Source organism: Artibeus jamaicensis, unplaced genomic scaffold (genome assembly GCF_021234435.1).
Source record: "Artibeus jamaicensis isolate MK-2021 breed Jamaican fruit bat unplaced genomic scaffold, CSHL_Jam_final contig_519, whole genome shotgun sequence".
Lineage (NCBI taxonomy): Eukaryota > Metazoa > Chordata > Mammalia > Chiroptera > Phyllostomidae > Artibeus > Artibeus jamaicensis.
Window position 1 is genome coordinate 55,948,292 of NW_026521871.1, and position 24,777 is coordinate 55,973,068.

At 39.4% G+C, this 24,777-nt stretch overlaps 1 protein-coding gene across 5 annotated transcripts in view; it reads right to left on the bottom strand.

Annotated features, from left to right (window-relative positions):
* Window positions 1-24,016, bottom strand: part of DCAF1 (DDB1 and CUL4 associated factor 1) — a 54,422-nt gene extending 30,406 nt beyond the window's left edge. Inside the window, exons 1-10 of one of the 5 annotated variants that reach the window (XM_053669572.1) lie at window positions 23,785-24,016; window positions 21,209-21,260; window positions 17,231-17,292; window positions 15,891-16,008; window positions 10,660-10,736; window positions 8,292-8,365; window positions 5,947-6,060; window positions 2,681-2,818; window positions 929-1,441; window positions 515-616 (exon numbers count right to left, since the gene is read on the bottom strand). In XM_053669572.1, coding sequence (XP_053525547.1) covers window positions 515-616; window positions 929-1,441; window positions 2,681-2,818; window positions 5,947-6,060; window positions 8,292-8,365; window positions 10,660-10,736; window positions 15,891-16,000 — 1,128 coding nt within the window. In that variant the 5' untranslated portion in view covers window positions 16,001-16,008; window positions 17,231-17,292; window positions 21,209-21,260; window positions 23,785-24,016. Of the gene's footprint in view, window positions 1-514; window positions 617-928; window positions 1,442-2,680; window positions 2,819-5,946; window positions 6,061-8,291; window positions 8,366-10,659; window positions 10,737-15,890; window positions 16,009-17,230; window positions 17,293-18,494; window positions 18,686-21,208; window positions 21,261-23,784 lie in introns of those variants that run through there. The other 4 variants (XM_037128565.2, XM_053669573.1, XM_037128566.2 and 1 more) reach the window with 4 other exon arrangements.
* Window positions 24,017-24,777: the final 761 nt, after the last annotated feature.

The window sequence follows — 24,777 nt, forward strand, 5'->3', positions numbered from 1 at the left end:
AAAAGTCAGAAAAAAAAGTACTCCTGGCTGCCAGAGGGGACACCTAGAAGGCGGCAGCAGATACTACACACGCAGCAGCCCACCGCTCTTGAGCAGTGGTAACTGAGGCCATCCCTCGGTCTAGATCTAGTTTCCACCTTAACGTGCAATCCTCTAAGACTGACCCCGAAATTTCTGGGGAGGCACTTGGCAAATAAGCCTCATTTCTCCTATCTAAATAAGAATTTTTCATAAAGGACACATGGACAATAACAAGGAAGGGTGGAAACAGGAGGGAGGTTGGGGAGGACTGGGGGGGCTGGGATGGGGGTAAAAGGCAGAAAACTGTACTTGAACAATTAAAATATTAAAAAATGGGGAAAAAAAGAATTTTTCATTTGTTCCTATTTTGACACATCTGACAAGAGAAAGCCCTGAGTAAAAAAAAACCCAGAGATGCTATATACCAAAACACATAGGAACACCCACCATGTCAGTAAAATGTTCAGTCACCAAATATTTTTAAGAACTGTACCTTAAGTGCCTCAAACGTAAGCAGGACATCATTAGTCTGTTTCAGGTCAATATAGAACATCATCAACTCCCGTGATCCAAGTTGCATGAATATGGGCAATAACTGAAATAAAAACCAGAAACAAGTCTTAACATTTGGCTTTATTTTCACCCACTTCCAATTCCATTCTGAAGACAGAAGACTGAAGAAATAAGGTACTCCTTCCTACCTCCTTTATGAAGACAAACATACGAACAAACTTTGATTGAACAGGCCTTATCAGAATTGACCTGTGTAAGAGTTTGCCAGTTTGGGACAAAGACTTTTTTGCATTAGAGTAAAAACACATTAGTGTATAAAATGCAACCACAAAGTACCACAGAAATAAACACAATAATCCCAAAGTGTGAACGGTACTCTTCCCAGTAAGCTTACCTCCTGATACTCTCCCAGAGGGGTCAAGTACTGAAGGATGAGCCGCTGTTCAATAGCAGGAGTCATGGGATAAAGAGTGTAATTGGTGCCAATCACCCAGGGGGACATTTCTGACCAGCTGCTGTTAGACAGCTCAACAAACATGCGATCTGGATCAGAGGATGAGAAACCCAACTTCTGCTTGGCTTTCCTGAAGTTCTCTCTGTCACCCTGTTTTGCTGACTTGTTCTTCCTCAAGCCTCCTTCCTCGGGTTTGGTCACTGAGTTCACTCTGCTACTGGTCTTGTGGCCCGAGTCAAGGTGAAAGGAGATCTCCATGTCTCCAGAGGCTTCCTCCTGCACGCCATCCACGGCATCCACAGCCATGTCACCGTAGTCCATATCCACAGCTTCCTCGTCCAGAGGCAAAAGGGGTTCCGAGGAGAGCTTTCGTGGGCTGGGACGCTTGCTTTCTTGCCGCAAAGCCACCTCCTGAAGCTGTAGCTCCCGAAGTCTTCGAAGTACTATTGCTACCTACCAACAGATATTGAAATAAGAGTGGCTGTCTCTTCTGCATCTTAATTTAAATGACTTAACAAGTAATTTTTATACCCACTTACAGAGAACTAGATATCCGTTCAGTTATTCCAGTGTCTGGTAACGGTAAAGACTTTACAATAAATATGTCGACTTGATGAAATAAGCAATAACTAAATTCTGTCTCACTCCCCGTAAAATTTCCCAATAAAATTTCCCAGAGAACCCAAACCAGAAAATGTGCACATGAATCATTCACAACTGATCTCTCAGGATCAAGCTGGACTGGATGGACCATTATAGCTAAAGAGGAAGACACTAAATATAGTCACAAAATTTTTAAAATATTTTATTTATTTATCTTGAGAAGGGAAGGGAAGGAGAGGGGGAGAGAAATATCAGTGTATGGTTGCCTCTCATAGATCCCCCACTGGAAACTGGCTTGCAACCCAGGCATGTGCCCTGACTGGGAATCAAACTTCAATCCTTTGGTTCATAGGCCAGCGCTCAATCCACTGAGCTACATCAACCAGGGCTATATTGACAGTTTTTTTAAAAATCGAATGTGAGGTTTCTCAAACTTGTAGCAGTTATAAGTTATATTCTGTCAGATATTGTCATCTATATTATACATAATTACTTAATCTGTTTTTCAAGTTCACCATTTATTTTTTACTTTTCCTTTTAAGTATTTATTTTGGAGGCCAACCTTAAAATGTGGTGTTGTGCTTAGTTTAAAAAAGAGAGAGGGATTTTATCAGCAATTTACTCTGTATGCAGAAAAAGGTATGATGGGTGACTAGGTAATAAGCATAATAAAATGCTCAGTTTCAGTGGTATGTCTACAGCTATTCAGTGTAAAATTCTTTCAACCGTTCAACCTTGTTCTATGTTTTAAAATTTCATTGTCCAAATGTTGGGGAGGAAAAAGAAATTTGGTAATATTTTTTATCTGGTATAAACTATCATGATCCTTGACAAGATGAAAAATAGCATTTTCAAATTACCAAAAAAGTAAAAATAAAGCTCTTATGAAAAGCAAGCTTGAAATGTTGAAATTACAGGTACATTCCAGTACAATGTAATAGATAAGATCTATCCAAGTTCAGGTAGCAAGAAGAAACTTGTGATTATTTTCCCATCTTATGCAAAAATTCATTTTTTTTAAAAGCTGGTGCTCACTCGCACTGGGCCACAGCAGCCAGGGCCAAAAACGCATTTTCCCACAGTCCTCACCAGCTGTGAGTTCTCATCCCTGTAGTTGGCAGCGATGTCCTGGTTTTCCATAGCTCCTCCTAACAGTCCAGTGGAGTATGTCCTCAACGGCTGGTCAGCCTCTCGGGCCCATTTGAAAAGATTTTCAACAATTCCTTCCTAAAGGAAAGGAAATGCAATAATATCAATACAATTTACGGAAAAAAACCACTTTCATAATTAAAGATATAAGCAAAGATTTCAGTCTTATGAAAAAAATTTTAATAAAGTATGTTAATGTTGGTCATAAAATGTAAAAATACATTAAAAATATAAAAATACACAAAATATAAATAAAGAGTGTCTAATAGTATATGGTTTAGTTAAATAGCTGTGCATCTGTAAAATACAATCCTGTTTAGCCATTAAAACTCAAGGCGGAGGAGGGAGAGAGAGAGAGAAACATCAATTTGTTGTTCCACTAATTATTCACTTACTGGTTGATTTGTTTGTATGGGCCCTAACCAAGCATCGAACCCACAACCTTGGCAGATCAAGACAACTCTCTAACCAACTGAGCTACCCGCCAGGGCCAACAATATTTTCTTTTAAACGTTGTGCCTTTTATATCTTTTTTAAAAATATTTTATTTATTTATTTTTGGAGAGAGGAGAAGGGAAGGAAAAGGAGAGAGATAAACATCCACGTGTGAGAGAAACACTGATCAGCTGCCTGCTGCACACCCCAACAGGGGTTCTAGCCTGCAACCCAGGCACGTACCCTGACCGGGAACAGAACCAGCAACCTTCTGGTTTGTGGGACAAGGCCCACCCCCACTAAGCCAGTCAGGAGCTCTTTACTAGGGTCAAAGAACCATTCTCCTATATATTTCCAAACATAATGAATATTTTTAAATTAACACTGAAAAATGCACTTAAAAATTTTGTTTTAAAATACTTATTAACATGGAAATACATTAAATATTACTGTCTTTTGTTGTTCCTGCTTTCTAAACACTGTAAATAATACTAACTCCAACTATCCCCTTCCATCTACAAATCACCCGGAAATTCTGTCTCCCTCTTACCCTCCAAAACTGTTTGCGTTGGTCTATATTTCCAAATGTACAGAATTGCTCTGAAGACAGTTTTTACTATTAACTGGTCTCTGTTACTGCTGTGGTAAAGTTTGCTCTTTTTTATTATTTGCAGGAATCTTTTTCACTCTGGTTGCTTTTAAGATACCACTGTCTTTGGTATTCTTCATTGGGCTTCCTAAATCTGAGTGGTTGTGTCTTTCATTTATTTGTAAAATCTCAGCCTCATCTCTCTGAATATTGCTTTTTCACTTACTGTTCTAGTCTCTCCTGAACTAGTCTCTTCTCCTGAAACTCCTTTTAGATACATTTTGAACTTTCCAATTCTAGTCTCCGTATCTCAACTTCTTTCGACTCTTATTTCTAGAAACCTCACTGTTATCCTAGTATATTTTCTAGTTTATTAATTCTCTTCTGCTGTGTCTAAACATCCCTCTAACTCATCAATTAAGTTTTTTAATTCAGTAACTGTAATTTGTATTTCCAGTAGTTCTTTGGTTTATTTTCCAAATGGGTATTTTCCCCATTGTCTTGAACTCATTTTTAGAGTTCTAATTTCTTAGTTTACATCCAATAATTTTTAACCATTTTTAAGTGTACAATTCAGTGAGAGTAAGTACATTCACAATGTGTAACCATCACATCTACTTCCAGAATGTCTTCATTATCTCAAACAGAAACTCTGTACCCCACTTTCAATAATGGACAGAACTAAACAGAAGATCAATAAGGAAACAGAGAAGCTGGGCAACACCATGAACCAATTAGATATAACCAAGCTAGAGAACACGCAACCCACCAACAGTGGAATACACATCCTTCCAAAGTGCACATGGAACATTTTTCCAGGATAGACCATATGTTAATCCATAAAACAAGTGTCAATAAATTTTGAAAGACTAAACTCTTACAAAGAAACTTCTCTAAATACAACAGAATTAAATGGAAAATCAACAACCCAAGGAAAACTGGAAAATTCATATGTGGAAATTAAACAACACTCTCTTTCTCTCTCTCTTTTTTAATTAATCTATCCTCACCCGAGGACAGAAGGGGAGAGGGAGGGAGAGAAACACTGATTGGTTGCCTCTCATATGCTCCCCAAATGGACACCAAACCCATAACCTACACACGTGCTCTGACTGGGAATCAAACTAGAGACCTCTTTCAGTTTACAGGACAATGCTCCAACCAAGCCACACTGGCCAGAGCTGAACACCACTCTTAAAACCACCAATGGGTCAAAGTAGAAATCACAAGAGAAAACAGAAACTACCTTGAGATGAATGAAAACAAAAAACACAACATGCTAACATCTATGGAATTCAGCAAAAGCAGTGCCGAGAGGGAAATTTATGGCTGCAAATATACAGACCTAAAAAAGAAAGGCCTCAAATCAATAACCTAACTGTACACTTTCAGAAACTAAAAAATAAGTAAACAAAACCTAAAGCTAGCAGAAATAAAGAAATAATAAAGGTTAAAGTTAAGATAAACAAAATAGTGAATAAGAAATGTAGAAAACTGCCCTGGCTGGTGTGGCTCAATGTATTGCAAGCCAGCCTGCAGACCAGAGTCGCTGGTTTGATTCCCAGTCAGGGCACATGCCTGGGTTGCGGGCCAGGTCCCCAGTAGGGGGCGCACAAGAGGTGACCACACCCTGACATTTCTCTCCCCTTTTCCCTCCATGCCCCTTGTCTATAAATAAACAATTTTTAAGTGTAGAAAATTAATGACACCAAAAGTTGTTTTTTTGAAAAGACTCATAAAATTGACAAACCTTTAATTAGACTGATGAGAAAAAAGAGAAAATACAAATTACTAAAATAAAAAATGAAAGACAAGACATTATTACCCATTTTACAGAAATAAAAATAAACTTATGGATTCATTTTTAAATGTTTTATGGAAACATAAAATTTTTTGGTGTCCTGTAATGGTAGCTAATTGAAGATTTTAATATACAGTACCGCGAATTATAGCATTAAGTACAACGTTATTCTCTGAAATACTTTATATGGTACCCAAGCAGCAAATACTTATTAAAAGAGTTATTTTAAAATTTTTCTTACTGTCTTTTTGACATTCTCCATTTCTTTAACATATTTACTATTGTGGTAAGAGAAAACTCTAAATTATTGTAACAAAGATAAATCAACATATCACCACTCAATTAAAAACCAAGATGATGACTTTTCTTTTTAGGAAGCACCTTTTCTTGAAAAACAACAGCAGTCTCCAGGCCTGGCATGATGTCCAGCAGAAGCCTGCAAGCTGCAGTGTTCAAGGGGGGCTCTCGGCTTGTCATCACATACGCATTCACCAGCTGGGAAGAAAAGAAGAAATACTTTTTGTGTAAAACTCAATCCTGTCAAATTATAAAAGTCGAATAAATCCTTCATATATTCTCATTGTTTGCCTAAGTGGTATTAAAGAAGATTGTACCTAACAATTACTAATTAACCTGTAATTACTATAACAGTTATGATCTTACTGAGCCATGACAACATCACATGCACCTTTAAAGTCAAATCCCCCCAACTCAGCAACTGGAGAATTTGAAATTCAAAGGGTTCACCCTTCCATGTTCATATATATTTTTTTCAGAAAGATAAAGTGAGGAAAGATAAGCTCCCAACAGATGCTTGACAATGGTTATGAAAAACTGAGTTTTCTATTTTATATAAATAAATGTATTAATAAAACTTTCCCTTGGGTACTCAGATATTTATTGAATCTCTACTACTAAGTGGCATTGTATTCTGTGCTGGGTATATATATAACAACAAAGACAGTCCCACTATCAAAGGGTTCATAATCCAACAAAGGTGACAGCTGGGAAAATAAATATTACGAGTCCAGGACGCTAGAGAAGCCTGCAGGAGGCCACACAACTGCTGCAGAGGCCTCACAGGAGGCTTTAAAGAGGAAAGGATTCCAAGCCAGAACATAAAGAGCAAGTAGAAGCTTCTAAGCAGCAGTGGGGAGGAGAAGGGTCCACAGGGCAAGAACTAAAAATTGAGAGAACAGCCCTGGCTAGTGTGGCTCAGTGGATTGAGCGCCAGTCTGCCAACTGACAGGTTGCTGGTTTGAGTCCCAGTCAGGGCACATGCCTGGGTTATGGGCTGTGGGGGTGTAGGAGAGGCAACCAATGAATGTTTCTCTCCCTCCCATGTCCCTCTCTATAGAAATGAGTAAGTAAAAATCTTAAAAAACAAAAATTAAGAGAACAAAAGCCAGAGACAGATTGGTTATATACACCAACCTAAAGATTTATCTTAAGGGCAACAGAACCACTAGTGGATTTTAAGCAAGAGGGTGCCATGGTAACTTCTGGCATTTTAAAAAGACTTCTGGGCTGTGAAGTGAAGAATGGTTTGAGGCATGACAAACAAGAGAAACCAGTTAAGAGGCTGTGAAATAACCAAGTAAGAGATGGTAGTGGCCAAACCTTGGGCTGGCAACAAGGGCAGAAAGAACTGGAAAGATATGTGAAGGTTAAGGGGGAGGAACAATAAGACTATTGAATGAGGGAGTTTGGAGGAATAAAGGGTAACTTCTAGCTGGCTAGACAAGGACACTATTACTGAGCTAGAGAACAAGAGAAATAGATTGTGGAGCAAACAATTAGACACATGGAATTCAAGGTGCCCGTGGGGCAGACCCAGATGGGAATGTCTAGAAAGCAGATGGAAGTGATCTGAAGCTGAGAAGGTACACTGGTGATAGAGAAATAAATTGGGAAGTAAGTGCAATACAGATGGTAATAACAGCTAGTATTTACTGAGCCCTCATGAACCAGGTTCTGTGCTAAGCACCTTTCATGCTTAATTTTATTTAAGGACTAAAAAAACATTTTAAGGTAGGAACTATCATCCTCTATCCTACAGATTAGAAAAATAAAATGTGGAGAGCTTAAGTTACCTAAAGATCAAACTGTCAGTGAATAGTAGAGCTGCATTTAAACTCAAAACATGGATTCCTCCCACCCCACACCAACCTGCCAAAGCTCATGCTCTCAAGCATTATGCCATTCTGCCTCCAAAAACAGCCACAAGCTATTGAACAATTACTATTTAGGAGACGTGAGTGAGGGGTGTGTGTGTGCACATGTGTGTGTCCCCCCCCATTTACTCCTCACAAGCACTGACTTGGGAAGGCACCTTTCTCTCCCTCCACATTCCCGACACACACACCGCAACATCAGTGCAGAATTCTGCTGCAGGCATCACTCTGATTTTTCTGTTGAGGAACCTAACAGGACTCGATATTCCCAAACTCAAAATCATCTTGCCCAAAGATGAGCACAGATGCCTTTGGCATCCTCAGCAATATTCAACTGAAGAAAGTACACACCTTGAGAAAATACTTTGGACTTTAGTAAGAAATAAGTCCATGATTACTCTTATTTCACTGAACCAATACCACACAAAAAAAATCTACCCACTCTATTTCCACCTTTGTCAAGGCCTCAGAAGAAAGCAAACTATTTACAAAAAACAACCAGGTACAGTGTCTGCTGATGATAATCTGGAGAAAAGTAAGAAGCAAACCTACGGCATTCATGAAATCATCATTCTTGAAGAGTATTCTCAGCAAGTGGCCCAGCATACACTCTGGATCAGCTCGACCTACCAAAAGAAAAGGGGGGAACAAACAGAATGAATAAGTCATCCCAGCCTAGCAAGTTAAGACCTCTATGAAAGCACCCAGGCTGTTATAAATACTATTAAAATACCACTAAAACACCAGCAAAAAGAAATAGAAACAGATGATTTTCTTTGGATAAATTAAGATTTCTTCAGAAACATTCTTTAAAATTAGAAGTGACAATATAACCGCTTTTTGAGACACTGCTCTCTCACCCTCCTATCTCCCAGGATACGGCCTATACAGATATGCTGAATTAAATAAATGAGCATCTGCACCCAGACCAGCATCGTAAAATGTATACAATGTCTACAAATATATGCAAAAGAATCAGAAAGGAACCTAAAGCAAAGAAAATCCTTGACTTCCCAGCCTCAGAAAGGTAGAAAGCACAGCTTTTTTTGATGGGTGGCTTAGAAAAGACAGACTCCAGGTTCAATCTCCCTTGCAACTACAGTGCCAAGAGCAGCAGACTTGTCCTGACATTCCAGGCTTGGGGACCCCACTAAGCAATCACCAACCCTAAAGATACAGTAACCTTGATGTTAATTTCCAAGCTCCTGGAGAAAGAGACCAGGGACCTAGGATCTACTTAGCACAAAGCCTAAAGGTAAAAGAATAAGTTAATGGTTGAGAGAATTATTGGCTTGTTTTTAAAATAGATATCATGTATTTTATTTAATTTTCATTTCAAAACAGAGTGGAAAATTTAGTCAAAGGATAAAGGAAAGATGTAAGCTGCTATCAAGTTTTTCTCAACCTGTAATTAGTATCCCTAAGTAATTCATAAAAAAAACGTTAGAGAATAGTATCATAAAAACAAATGAGGACCTAAGATTACCAACTTTCTATGTTTAGAAATAATGAAACTAAGGCCTTTACATTTATTAACATAAATAATGCCTAATGACAAATATTGCTTACATAAGAGGTTGGGAGAAAAAAAAAATAGTCTTTAAATTTCTCCTGAAAAAAGGCACACCTTCTGTCTCTTTCTTCTCCCTCTTTACCATTTCACCCTTTCTAAGGCAATGTCACTGAGCATGATCATCTCTCTCGGTTCTTTTCATAATGCCATACATGAACTAAAATTCTTATTTCACATTCACTGTCATACTTCTTTATGCTCTGATTGCCTTACTGAAAATGTGGGTTAGCTCTGGCTAGTGTGGCTCAGTGGGTTGAGTGCTGGCCCGTGAACCGAAAGGTTGCCGGTTCAATTGCCAGTCAGGGTACATGCCTAGGTTGTGAGGTCCCCAGTGGGGGGCATGTGAGAGGCAACCAACTGATGTATATCTATCGCATGTCGATGTTTCTCTCCCTCTCTTTCTCCCTCCCTTTACCTCTCTCTAAAAATAACTAAATCTTTTTTTTTACGTGGGTTAAATAGGTGAATAGTCCTCTGAAGTCACAAGTGGGGATGTATAGGGCAAGGGCAGCAGATAACATCACCTGAACAACTGGACACTCAATCTGAAATGCCTAACTTACATTTGAGAACAAATGTCTACGAGACGGAAATAAATCCTGGAGTGTTCAGGTGCATATACAATGTTCTTATTTTTATCAGAGAACTGCTCTGGTGTTTGAGAAAGTTCCATGCAGGGTAAGCCCGGACACAACTTAAGCTTTGCCCACTGGTAACCCACTGTGCAGAGAACATGCACTGGTAGTCTTGAGTCCCATACAGTTTCGTATTATAGCAAATCCCATGCCAAAGCAGGCTGGGTTGCCATGACTCTAATTAAATCGGCTCAAAATAAAACCAGATTAACATGAAATGGCATACTTTAGCTGCCGAGACACTAAAGCAGACATCAAGAAGCCTGTTTATTATTCAAGGCTCCAAGTGTATATCTGCATCATAACTAAAACAAGACACTGAACACACTCTGAAGTGCATTTCCCCAGTAAGAGTCATCATTGTTAGAGAGATGAAGGCACAGCACCTTTCAGTGTGAGAGTCAGAAGAGAAAGAATTTTTCTTTTTAAGTCTTTGTAATCATACCAAATTGAGTCAATAAGATCATACCTATATAATTTAGTTCCTTTAAGTTAATTATGTTCTATTTGATCTGTAAATATTACAAGTTATTTCAGTTTTTCCAGAAATATATTTTTCCTCACTGCTCCCTTCTTGAACAATATTTTAACAAATATTAGGTCTTAAAACTTAGCATATAATATGCTATTTCAATTGAGAAATATTTTCTATTAAGCACTTTTCTTTTATAAGAAAATCAGAGTTTTAGGCTTCAGAGAACACAGGTCTCACCAGGATGTCGATCATCAAATGGGTCTGGATCCCCCTTACGATATTCTTCGGTTTCTTTTTCAATCAATTCAGACATCCTAGCACAAAGGGAAGACAGGTGGTCAACTTGAGACAAGCATACCAAAACATATGCTGCCACCTGCAATAGTCCGTTAAATAATCAAAGTGCAAAATAGAAGCAAAAAGTAGGAAAAGGGTATTTTCCTGATGAACAGAAACCAAAACCACCACCTCACGAAACAATTTCTACTCCCAAAATAATTCTTCTCTCCCCTTTACTGTCTCAAAAAATAACACCACCATCCCCTCACAAGCCAAAACCTAGGAGTCATTACTAAAACCTCCCTTTTCTTCCCATCCCCCACAACAATTCTCGTTAGGTCTACCTACAAAGTCATCTCTTGACTTCAACCATTTCTCTAAATCCTGACCATTCCTATCCTTGTCCAGACCCCCATCATCAACTGCCTAGACCACATGCAATAGCCTTTTCACTGGTCCCCTTGCTTTTTTGCTTCCATGCTTGACCCAGCTTTCAATGACTTACCACAATAACTGAATTAAGCCCAAGTACTACCATGGCTTACAATAATCTAGATTCTGCCTGCATCTCTGACCACTTCTACTCCTCCCACCCCCTTTCGCTGAGCTTCATTAACATGGCCTTCTCTGCTCTTAGAGAGTCCAGGTTCATTTCTGCTTCAGGTCCTTTCTTATGTGCGGTTACCTCGGCCCACAACATTCTTCCGCCACGTAAGCTTCCACCCTGGCTCCCAAATAGCCCCACATTTTTCTCTTTCTCACCATGGAGTAGTTTTGCCTGTTCCAGAATGGAATCCATATACTCTTTCTATATGTGGCTATTTTCACTCAGCATATTTTGAGTCACCCATGTTGTTCCATCTATCAATAGTTCCTTTTATGCATGCATTCTCTTTCGAACAAGAAAGATTACCTTTAGACTAGCCTAAGCAAGACTGAGATTTTAATCTATTATAATGGCGATCAAATACAAGGCTGTCCCACCCTCCAATATTTAGCACACTGTCCTAACTCAAACTCTCCTATATGCTTTCTTTCCACAAAACCGCACTTCCTAGTCTTAAAAGTTAAACTCCCTGCAAAAATTCTTACCAACTCTATTATATTTTTCCCCATCAAGCCTCAGAATTATTTCCAGTTTTTCTAACTTTCCCTCTAAATTCTGAAAATTATCTTGGCCACGAAGGGCAATTATACAAAACACATTTAAACTTATGTAAGTTCTGCTAGTATCTCCAGTTGAAACTAAACAATATGGCACGGCAGAACTTTAAAGCACGGATTCTGGAGCCAGATGGCCAGGGTTCAAATCTTCCACTAACTGTGTGTCAAGTTACGTACTTAGCCTGTCTGTGCCTCATCTGTAAAATGATGGTAACCGTACCTACTCTCTCGGGTTTAGGTTAACATATGCACTCTGCCTGGAACAAAGTCGGACATGTGAGAGCTATTTAGGTGTTGTTACTATAAAAACTGAGAATCAAAAACAAACAGAAAAACAATTTAAGGTAGATATTGACTGGGATAAGGCAGGAAGGAGCCTTCTGGAGGTTCAACACAAGTTCTATAATTTGATCTGGGTGATGGTTTTACAAGTAAAAAAATCCATCAAACGGCCCTGACTGGAGTGGCTTAGTTGGTTGGACACTGTCCTGCAACCTGAAAGGTTGCCAGTTCAATTATTGCTCAGGTCAAATGCCTGGGTTGCAGGTTCGGTCTCCAGTTAGGGTACAAGAGGCAACGATTGATGTTTCTTTCCCTCTCTTTCTCCCTTCCTTTCCCTCTCTCTAAAAATGAATAAAATATATTTTAAAAATTCATCAATCAGAGTTCTTTACTGTATATAAATATTTCAGTAATGTTAAAAAGAAAAACACCAAAGAACCCAGATTAAGCTTACACAGCTTGACCCAATGCCCATCCCTTTGCACAGAATCAAGTCAAAGGACTGATATAATAAATAGCATATATAATAAAAATCAATTAAAGTTGTAAATAGTTATATGGTTTTTTAGAAAAACTGCCAAAAAATCATTTAAAAAAACAATAAAAGCAGGTAGCCCTGAAATTTATTTGTTTCTCATGGAACATACCAAATACCCAAACTGCAGCCAGGTGAGGAAGGGAGGAAAACCATAAAGGCACTTCGGGAAATGTCCAGTGCAGTAAAGGACCCACAATTTGGAGGCTGGCAGAAGTGGCCCCTATCTAAAAGAAACTGTACTCTGATTTCATCCTTCTGTCCCTTAAATTCCCCTCTTACCTTGAAGACCTTTTTAGGATCTTGCTCCGTGTAAGTCTGTTTTCCATTCCTGCCTTCTATTCACCCTCCGCTCCAGTAGGGCCCATTTTCTCATTGCCACAAAAACGTGCCCTGGTCCCTTCTCTCGACACCTTCTCAGTCACACTTTTTAAAAGATTTTATTTACTTATCTTTAGAGGGGAAGGGAAGGAAAGAGGGAGAGAAATACCAGTGTATGGTTACCTCCCATGTGTCCCCTGCTGGGAACTGGCCTGCAGCCCAGGCATGTGCCCTAACTGGGAATTGAACCACGATCCTTTGCTTCGCAGGCCCACGCTCAATCCACTGAGCTACACCAGCCAGGGCATGGGTCACATTTTTTTGCATTTTATAGAAAATCTGTCTCCCTGCTTTTCATCAAGCTGTGCTCTACCATCTTTCAAATCTCTGTTCCAAGGAAACTTGACTTTATCTTATATTGGAAAGCCCACTGGAACTGGAGTTAAAACTCAGGATTCTAACCACAGATTTCCACTGTCTGGCTATGGAGTAGATCTGAGGATACCTTTCTTGTAACAATGTAACTCTCAGTGACACTTTTAGTAACAAATAAGGAAGGTGAGATTCAGAAAAGTGTCTCAGACAGTTCTAACCTACAAAAGGTGCTCAAATATTTGCTGAGTGAATTAAAAAAGCTGACTCATTAAAGTTATTTCCATTCTCATAACCTCTACAGCATTTATGAACCATCCTGCCAGATTTAGCAGTTCATTATATATTATTTTGTACTATTCTGCATTGTTTCTTATCCATTAGTTGCTTCTCAGAAAGCTCCTTGAAGACAGGGCCCTCTATTTTAGGTTCACTGCTGAATAACTTAGCATAGTGTCAAAGATGATGATCATATATAGTAAATGTGAAATAGCCTTGAAAATAAAACATTTGAGCCTTTTCAGCACACATTTTGAGAAATACTTTTTGAGCAATTAAGTGACTCTACCACTAACATGATCCCCACTTATGATTCCTCCTTTCACAGTGACATCAATAATCCACATGCTAACTGTACAGTAGATTCTTTAATTCACTATGGCTGCACTTCAAGTATCTTATGATTAGTTCTTAATCTCCAATGCCTCTACAAATTAAAACCCACTTTCCACCAGTCAACAATTATGTCCTTAAAAAAAGAACTATTTTCACATGTTCCCCATGCACCAAGAACAGTTATGGACAAAAGCATTTATCCCTGTTTAAATTTTCATAAAATCAGTCTTCTTTATACCTAAAGAACAGATCATTGTATAAACAAAAAGTTCTTTTCACTACTATGATACCAAAAATTAAATATTAAAGATTCCCATGTTCTAGTGACCTCCTGTCTAGGAAAAAAACAAACACAAGCATCCTCCTACAAGCCTTTATTTTTCATTTTCTCCTCCTTAATATAGTCATTCAATAAAATTTTGTCCCACACAGTTTACTATGTACTAGGCAGTGGACAAATCATTGTCTGAGGAGATACCAATAAAAAGGTGTAGCACCTATCTTCAAAAAGCTTACAATTCAGTAAGGACATGAATGTAAAAAGATAGTACAATGTGGCAAGAAATAAAATGGGAGGAAATTATCGTGTGTGTGTATAAATAATAAGAATATTAAAAATACAATTCTTTAAAGTAATGCCAACCTATGTAGGGACATCAAAGTCAAAGAAGGTTTTAAACTGTCCCTGAAAGAACTAGAGCTTGCCAGGTAACATACCACGGAAAGGCATCTCAGGCCAAAGAAACAGCAAGCATCAAGGCACGCAAACATCAGAAAGCGTGGCACTGTTCCTTACTGAAGGAAACCAACGCTATGAGGCAGAAAAGGGAGGTGGGTGGCAAATCACAAGTGGTCTCATAGGCCACTTAAGTTTACATTTTATTTCACAGGAAAAGGGGAGCCAGGGAAGAATCCAGAGCAGAGGTATGTCAACTTTTTGTGTATGGAAAGATGAATCTTCCAGCAAAGGGGAGGATATGTGTGAAGAGGGCAAACTGGAGGCAAGAGGTAATGCACACTGCCTAACAGGCCAGTAAAGAACTGATCGATGCCTCACGAAGGAAGCAGTAGTGGGGCTGGGACAGAGGAAGATGCAGACTCCTCAGGGCTGTGCAGGTAGAGGAATACACTAAGGAGGGTGGCTTTCAGTGTTTCAGTTTAAAATCATTTACACCAAGGCAGGGAATCAGCTGTGAATAAGGAAAGAGGCAGGATGAAGATGAGAGGCTCCATTCTGGGCCTGGTATGTTTTCGGTGTCCATACAATAGCCAGGTACAAATGTGTGAAACGAACGGCTGAGAAATGAACCTGAAATTTTTAAAAAGAGGGGTGTGAGGAGAAATAGAGATGTGAAAGTTAACAAAGGAATAATGTTTTAAATCATGGATAGAGATGAAACTATCTAGGTAGATTATTTAGGGTGAAGGCAGGAGAGAACCACAAACAAAGCCCTAGACTTAAAACACTGGCAAAAGAACCTACAAAGAAGAATGAGGACAAAGGGCCTAAGAGGAAAGGTAAGAAATTTAAAGACCTTTGAGAAGTAAGGAGATAAAGACTAGTTCTAAAAAGGGAAAAATGGATTTAGAATTCGAAGTGAAGGTGAAAAATTCCTGTACTATTCTCCAAGGTTTCCTCCTTTAAAAAGTAATTTTGCCCTCACTGGTGTGGCTCAGTGGGCTGGGTGTCGTCTGCAAACTGAAAGGTCACCTGTTCAATTCCCTATCAGGACGCATGGGTGGGCCAGGTCCATGGTTAGGGGCCTGCAAAAGGCAACCAACTGTCGTTTCTCTCACACATCAATGTTTCCCTCCCTTTTCCTCCGCCTTTCTCCATCTCTAAAAGTAAATAAAATCTTTAAAAAAAAATAGTTTTTTAAAAAAACGTAATTGTTCATACCTGGTGAGGATAGGCACCATGTCCTGCCCACTGCCATGTTCCTTCTCCCACTGCTCCAGCAGTGTAGTGAGCTCAGCTTTGGAGTCCACATGCACCGCTACCGTCGTCATGGCTTGGCCTAGGGAAGCAAAGAACGGTAACAGTGACAATAAAAGGAAAAAATCTGACATACATCCTACAAAAAGACAAGTGAGGGGAAAGAAAAGGGATGAACAGGTATAGGAAATAATTAAAAGCAAGACTAAAATTTCCCCCTTGGACCCTGGAGATAGTTTTTATTTGCAGCACAGTGAGAAGGCCAGGACTGGGAACCTGGATGTTTACCATGGCCAGCAAGTCCTGTCATCTCTCTCAACCTCAGTTTACAGACGGGGAAACAGACTGAAATCACAGTTCTTAAACTTACTAGGCTCAGGAAACCCCTTTGAGAATCAGACAAAAGCTATGGTCCCTTTCACCTCTCAAAAGTGCATCTCACCCTACATACTATATATAAAAGAATACCAGGTCTAGATCTCTGAGCTCCAAAACTTTGAGGATACATTTTTTAAAAATACAAAATGTGGCAAAAGCAACTCCCCAAAATATTTTGCTGTTTTTTGTTTCTGTTTGCTTTTATCCTCACCCAGAACATTTTTTCATTTCTTTTTAAAGAGAAAGGGAGAGAAACATAGGTACAGGAGAGTAATATCAACCAGTTGCCTCTAGTACATGCCCAGACCATAGACCAAACCCGCAACCTATGTACATGCCTTGACCAGGAACTGAACCTGCAAATTTTCAGCTGCAGGATGACACTCCAACCAACTGAACCACAACGGCCAGGGCTATTCTGCTCTTTCATGTAAGTCTTTGGGCTAAAGTTTGGTGAAAATACACACTTTCCAGTTTAAGTCTTAAGAAAGTGAAAGTTGGGAAGGAGTATTATAAGCCTATTTGTCCTTCAGGCTTCCTAATTCTCTCACAGCTAATTTTCTGGGAGGGAGGAGTTGCTGCGTTTTTATGGTCAGTCCAGGGGGGATACAAGGACAAGGAGCTGAGTCGGGCGTTGGAGGAACTGCATGATATATATATATATATACATATACACACACACACACACACATATACACACACACATACACACACACACACACACACACACACACATACACACTGGGAAGAGAGGTTTATAAGGAGCACCAAAAGGAATAAACGAGACCCAAAGGTTTAAATGGTTTATAAATCAACTTATTTGCCAAAGTAGCTTTAGGATCAAATGTCAGATCCTGCCACCAAAAGTGTAATTTTCACTGAAACAGCAACTGTTCCAAAAAAGTTTTACACAAGAAAGGGATTACCTTTCTGGTGTGAAAAGGGATCACACCAGGTGCTCTAGGATTGTTCACTCTTCTGAAGATACCTACGGTAAAATATTTGCATTTTTATGAAGTAGAAGCAATTCTAGTCGTACTGAATCATGTCACCTGGCTTACCTATAACTCCAAAAGAGAACAAACAGTTCCAAAAACAAAAATGATTAAAATTAAATTAAAAGGTTTCTTTTCTGAAGAAATGAATCTACATTTTCTGACTTTCTAACCAAAGTTACAAAAAAAATTGCTGCAGATATGACTGACTATTATGGACTTCTGACCTTAAGAACCCCCAGGCTGCATTTTTGACTGTGACTACTAACTACACATGCATTTTTAAAATAACGTTCTTACTTGGAATAACTTTAGATTTATAAAAAAAATTGTGAAGATCGTAAAATTTCCATATACCCTTCACCCAACTTCATTTCCCCCTAATGTTAGCATCCTATTTTGTGACAGTACAGTGTCAAAATTAAGAAACCCAACATTGGTAAATTATTATTAACTGAACTGCAGACTTGATTCAGATTTCGTCAGTTCTCCCATGCATGTCCCTTTTCTGTTCCAAGATCTCCTCTAGGATTCATTGCATTTAGATATCATTTCTCTACTGTCCACTGGTCAATGACAGTTTTTGGATCTTTTCTTGTTTTACATGACCTCGACAATCTTGAGAAGTACTAGCCAGGTCAGTTGGGTGGAGCAATAATTTAACCAAACATTTAATCCTCAAATTCTCCCCCCAAAATAGAATAGGAGCCAGCATTTTTTCCTAATTTATTCTAAGAACACCATCACCTGCATACCAAAGCCAGATAAAACATCATAAGAAAACTAAAGACCAATATACTTTATGAATATAGGTGTAAACATTCTCAACAAATACTAGCAAATTGAAGATAGCAGCATATAAAGAGGATTATATATCATAACCAAACCAAGTGGTATTTTTTCCAGAAATGCAAGGATGGTTCAACACGTAAAAATCAATTATATAACACACATTAACAGAATGAAGAAGGGGGGGAAGCATGATCATCTGATTCACTGATATAGAAAAAGCAGCTGACAAAATCCAACACCCTTTTATATAAAAACAATAAACTGGGAACAGAAGAGAACTTCCTCAACATGGTAACAAGCATTTTTAAATAACCCACAGCTAGCATTATACTCAATGCCAAAAGACTGAAAGCTTTCCCTCTAAAATTAGAACAAGACAAAGATGCCCACTTTCACCACTTACATAAAACACTGTACTGAGCCCTGGTTGATGTAGCTCAGTGGATTGAGCACGGGCCTGTGAAGCAAAGGGTCGCTGGTTCAATTTCCAGTCAGGGCACATGCCTGGGTTGCAGGCCAGGTCCCCAGTAGGGGATACATGAGAGGCAACCGCACATTGATGTTTCTCTCCCACTCTTTCTCCTTCCCCTCTCTCTAAAAAATAAATAAGTAAAATATTATAAATAAATAAATAGAACACTGTACTGAAGTCTAGCAGGAGCAATTAGTCCAGAAAAAGAAATAAAGGCATTCAAGTTAGAAAGGAAAAAGTAAAGTTGTCTTTATTCACAAAATGACATAATTCTATATATAGGAAATCCTAAGGAATCCACACACAAAAAAACCTCTCTTAGAGTTAATAAATTAGCAAAGCAAAACTACAGAATACAAGATCTACACTAGCAATGAACAATCCAGATATAAAATTAAGAAAACAATTTCATTTACAATAGTACCAAAAAGAGTAAATTAAGAAAAAATTTTAACCCAAAAAGGCCCAAGACATATACTAAGAACTACAAAGCACTCTTGAAATAAATTAGAAAGGACTTAAATAAATGGAAAGATACCCTATGTTCATGGACTAAAAGACTTAACATTGTTGACATAACAATACATTCCGAAGTGGTCAACAGTTCCTGCAATCCCTATCAAAAGCCAGACGACCTTTTTTGCAAAAATGGAAACTTCCATCCAAAAATTCATATACAATTGCAAGGGACCCTAACTAACCAACAATCTTGAAAAAGAAGTTGGAGAATTCACATCTGATTTCAAAACTTGCTACAAAGCTACAGTCATCAAAACTGTGGTACTTGCCCCAGCTGGTGTGACTCAGTGGATTGAGTGCCAGCCTGCAAACAGAAAGGTCACTGTTTCAATTCCCAGTCAGGGCACATGCCTGGGTTGTGGGCCAGGTCCCCAGTTACGGTCATGTGAAAGGCAACCAATTGCTGTAGCTCTCACACACTGTTTCTCTCCCTCTCTTTCTCCTTCCTGTCCCCTCTCTCTAAAAAGTAACTAAATAAAACCTTTTTTAAAAAAAGTTAAAAAACAACCCATGAAAAGAATATTTGTAAATGATATATTTGATAAGGATCTAGTATTCAAAACATATAAAGAACTCCTACAATTCAACAACGACAACAAAAAACCTGATTCAAAAATGGGCAAAGATCTTGAACAGACATTTCTCCAAAGATATACAAATAGCCTACAAACACATGATAAGATGCTCAACCTCATTAGCCATTACAGAAATAACAACTGAAACCACAATAAGATAGCACTCGCACCTACAAGAATGCCTACATCCCCGCACATCAGAGAATAATAAGCACTGGCAAGGAGGTGGAGAAATTGGGAGACATACTGTTGATGGGAATGTTAAATAGTACAGCAAGTATGGAAAACAGTTAGGTGGCTCTTCAAAAATATCTTTAAAACATTAAAACAGAATTATGACATGACTCAACAATTCCACTCCCAAAACAAACTGAAAACAGATATTCAAATACTTGTACACAAATGTTCAAAGCAGAATATTCACAATAGCCAAAAAGGTGGAAACAACCACAAGGGTCCATCAATGAGTAAATGAATAAGCCAAATGTAGTTATATTCATAAAATACAATGTTATTCAACCACAGAAAGGAATGAGGTACTGATACATGTTACAGCTATGGATGAATCTTGAAAACAATATGCTAAATGAAAGAAGCAAGACAAAAGGTCACATACTGTATGATTCTATTTATAGAAAACATCCAGAATAGGTAAAACCATATAGAGAAAATTGCCTACTGGTTGCCAGAGGCCTGGGGAGGAGGAAATAGGAAACAACTCCTTAGTGGGTATGGGGTTTCCTTTTGGGGTGATGAAAATGTCTTGAAACTAAAAGAGGCGATGGCTGCACAACGCTGTCAGTGCACCAAGTGCCACTGAATTACATACACTTTAAAATAGGAAAGGTTTATTAATGGTATGTAAATTTTACAATGTTTTTAATTTTTAAAAAGTTCTACAAGGGAATGCCTTTTGGAAAATTTAAGCAATCAGAAAGTGGAACACATACTACTTGTAATCAAGCTCAACTCAGGGACGTTAAAATACTAAAATTTTAGTGTTCCATTTAAACATATACTTCTAGTATCATTTTAAAAAATTCTGATTAGTTATCCCTGAGAATAGTCATAACTTTGGGAATAATTACTTGCCTAAAGTTATAGTAATTATGTAACAGACTAAAATTGTAGGATCAATGATAAATCATTTTACTATCAATGAAAAGCTATTAATACAAAATGCATTATACACATTTTGTTATGCAAAAGACAGTAAAGGTACATTATTCAACTCATCAGTTTTTTGTTTTATTTTCTTTATTGTTTTTTCTTATTTTTATTCTCAACTCACCATGTTTTAAAGTGAATTCTTTAGGTGTATGCAGAATTTAATGCCTGTCCAATAGTAACACAATAGTTACCAACTGGTGAATATTAGCACGGAGCAGACATTTCACTAGGTAATTCATTTACCACTTTTCTGAATTTTCGCAACCACCCTTCCCTTTTCTACAGATTAGGAAATGGGCTCAGAAAGGTCTCCAAGACCAACCAACTGTTACTTGGTAGAAAAGGATTTTAAGCATTCATATCCCAGCTCTACAGACATACCTGCAAGATCTTGATCAAGTTATTTAACTTCTCCAAATCTCAATTTCCTCATCTATGAAATGGAAGAGAATGCTGTGAGGGTTAAATAATAATACTGTCCCTATAGGGGAATAATGTAAAGCCCCACAAAAAATATGTAGAATGTCTTCATCCTTAAAAGATGGCTGTAAAAGTATTTAGGGGTGATACTGTCTGCAACTTATTTTCAATTAGTTCCACAAAGTATATATATACCCATACAGAGAGAAAATATGGCAAAATATTAACAACTGTTGAATCTGGATGGATAAACAAGTGCTCACTTTACTGTTCTTTCAACTTTTTAATGTTTGAAATTTTTCATAATAAAAAGTTGGAAAAAATACAGAAGTATTTCCTTCCCTAATGTGGACTAGTGAGAAAAGCAAAGGGTGTGTGTATCCCCAAAATAAAATATCCCTGGAAGAATACACAAAGAACAGAGAAGAGCTACTACTTTTGTGGCAGGTAACTGACTCTCTAATGGATAAAGATAAAAGAAAGATTTTTCATTATTCATCCCTACCCTAGTTCTACCATTTTCAATTATTTTGTATTTTTCAGTTGAATCATAAAACCTGTCCTCTTCTAAAACACAATACTGAACAGCCTATTCAGAATTGTCGCAAAGCTTAAAATAAAGTCCATGTTAAGGAAAGATTCCACATGGTTACAAACCTGAAGCAAGTGTTTGAAAGCATTCTTCCTTACTTAAACACAAAACAAAAACTGGGGAAAATAATCTAAATTTGGAGCTTCACATAAAATTTACCTAATAACTAGTATGAAATGTAAAATCACGTATAAACAACTTTCTATTACTGTCCATGACCATCTCGTTTACAAAAACAGCATAAGAAAATTGGTAATAAACCCGCTTCAGCTCCTGGCTAGGTGACTCAGTTGGTTAGAACGTGTCTGATGAGACAGGGTTGCAGGTTCATCCAGGGTCAGGTCACGTACAGGAATCAACCAATGCATACATACTTAATTTGGAACAACAAATCGATGCTTTCTTTCTCTTCCCCTCCCACCTCCCTCTCTAAAAGCAGTAATTTAAAAAATTAAAAAACTTCAATCACTCCAAGGTAAGCTAACGTGGTTCATTTCACCAGATTCCTTCTCTATTAAACAACTGTACATAAGATAGAATAGTAAAACACTGTGCTCAACAACTACTCAAGATATTTTGAGCATAAAGTTATTATTTCCTATATATTCTCCAAATTCTACCAGCTACTTTAAAAAAATTTTATTGAATTTGTTGGGGTGACAATGGTTAATAAAATTTTATAGGTTTCAGATCTACAATTCTATGATACATAATCCGTATGTTGTACTGTGTGTTCACCACCCCAAGTCAAGTTCTTTTTGCTCCTTAACATCCAAAAATACATCACCACCCAAAAACGGGTAACTGCTGTAGATAAAACCCAAACCTTGACATCGCCGAGTAGAAAAACACCAATTCCACTCCTAAGGAGTCTAAACATACAAGCTTATATAAACCTCAAAGGTAAACTCCAGTAGAGCTTATATAAGCGTTAAAGATAAATAAACTCCAGTAAACTGGAAAAAGAAAATTACAGGTCGACAATGTCAATGAACCTCTCACTCTATATTAACAAAACGTTCAGAACAGGAAGATGCTAATATAAATTAATGAAAACGCAGACTAATTAAGAGGCTTCAATGAAAACAGAGTTAGGAAAAAACAACGTGATGCGGACAGGTACGAGTCATTTGGGACTCAAAAAGTACTACTACAGAGATTCCAAAACTACTACTTCAACAAATAAGAAACCCTAGGGGTAACACTGCAATAGAAGGAAACCGTTCAGTAAGAGAAGACGGAGTTAAAGCAAAGGCCTGGCCATCCCAGATGCAAACGACTAGAACCCACGGAAACAGGTTCCCGGGAAGCCTGGAAGGCACTCCGAGGTTTCGCTCCACGCCGCAGGACCCTCACACCTCCGTCCACCCTACCCCTTCACCACCGGGGTGGGAGGAGTGCCCGGAAAGCTCCGCCCCCTCGCCCGGTCCGAGAGCCAAGAGGGTGCAGGGGAAGCCAGCTCGAGGCCGAGGGAGGAGAAAGCCCGCCCAGATGACTAGAGCTAGAGGCGGAAACAGTCTGGGAAGTGGGCCGCCGTACGGCGGCAGGGAAGATGGAGCTCCCCAGTCCGTACGGAACGGAGATTGGGATGATTGGAAGGAAAAACACGACCAGAAGGATGAGAGAGGCCCCTCCTACAGGTAGGGGCGGGCACATCCCTACCCCCGGACTACGGGCGGAAGAGTTACTCTCGGGAAGCTTCTTTTGCGGACTGCAGGAAGAACGCGAAGGCCCCGCCCCCGAGCCGAGAATTTGGAAGAGAAGTCCTGTCAGCGCCGGGGCCCAGCCTCCCCGGCGGCCCGGCCCGGCCCGCCCCCTCGCCGCCGGCGGCCCGGGCAGGTGCCGCCCCTCCCCCAGCCCGCGCCCACTCTCCCGCCCGCCGAGCCACGCGCCCTGTCTCCTCGAGCCCCTCCCAGAGAGCCGTCTTCCTCCCTTCCCCACTCACCTTCCCCTGCGGCTCTGCCGCTCGCCCCGGACCCCGCCAGCGGCCACAGTTCACACACACCGCCTCAGGTCCCGCACTATCCCTCACTCACACACAGCGCGACCACGGCTCCAGAATGGCCCACATATTATGCGTCAGTCGCGCGCTACGTGCATCGCGCGCGCGCCTGCGCGCGCGCCCCCTTCCCCTTTCATACTCGGTGCGAGGCTTGCTGGCCGAAGGCGGGAGGGAAACGCCAGAGCAAGCGGAGGAATATTAACGAACCCCGAAGCCTTCTGGGAAATGAAGTTCCCCTTCTAGGGGCGGGACATATTAGTCAATTAGCTCGAGAGCGCGTCTCCCGCGCGTATTGGCTGCTGGGGTTTGTAGTTCTTAAGATTAACGCGAACGACTGCATAGTCATTGGCTGCTTCAGAAGGCGGAAGCGAAAGTGAGGAACTTGGATCCTTCCAAGCCAGTACTACAAGAGCTGGATACCTTTTCATTACCTTATTATGCCCCGTGTGACAGACGAGAGCTTTTGTTTTACTCTCCCATCTGCCCCTTTGTTAACATACCACGATCTAAGAAAATATTTCCCACGAGCATGTTAGAAATCACAGCACCCATTAAAACAGAAGGCTCTGGTTTTTCTTTATCTTTCGGTACAAGACCTTGCCTGTAGGATCAATAAATATTTATCCTAGGTATTATATATGAGGCAGAGAAAAGGGGGAAAAATCCAAAGGCCATAAGTAAGGCAGGGCTGAACTCGGAGGTCATCTAATTTAATTCCTTTATTTTGTAGCTGGGAAAAGTGAGGCTGAGAGAGTGAATGACTTGCCTAACACCACACGACTAATAAGCAGCGGAACCAGAACAACTGACAGACTCAGGGATCCTCTGACGTGGGAGCATGAATGATAAATGTGACTTCGCAGATGAGCAGAATCTCTCCCTGACCCAGCCTTTATCTCTCTGGGAGTCCTTAGAAAGTTTCTGCGCATTTCTATG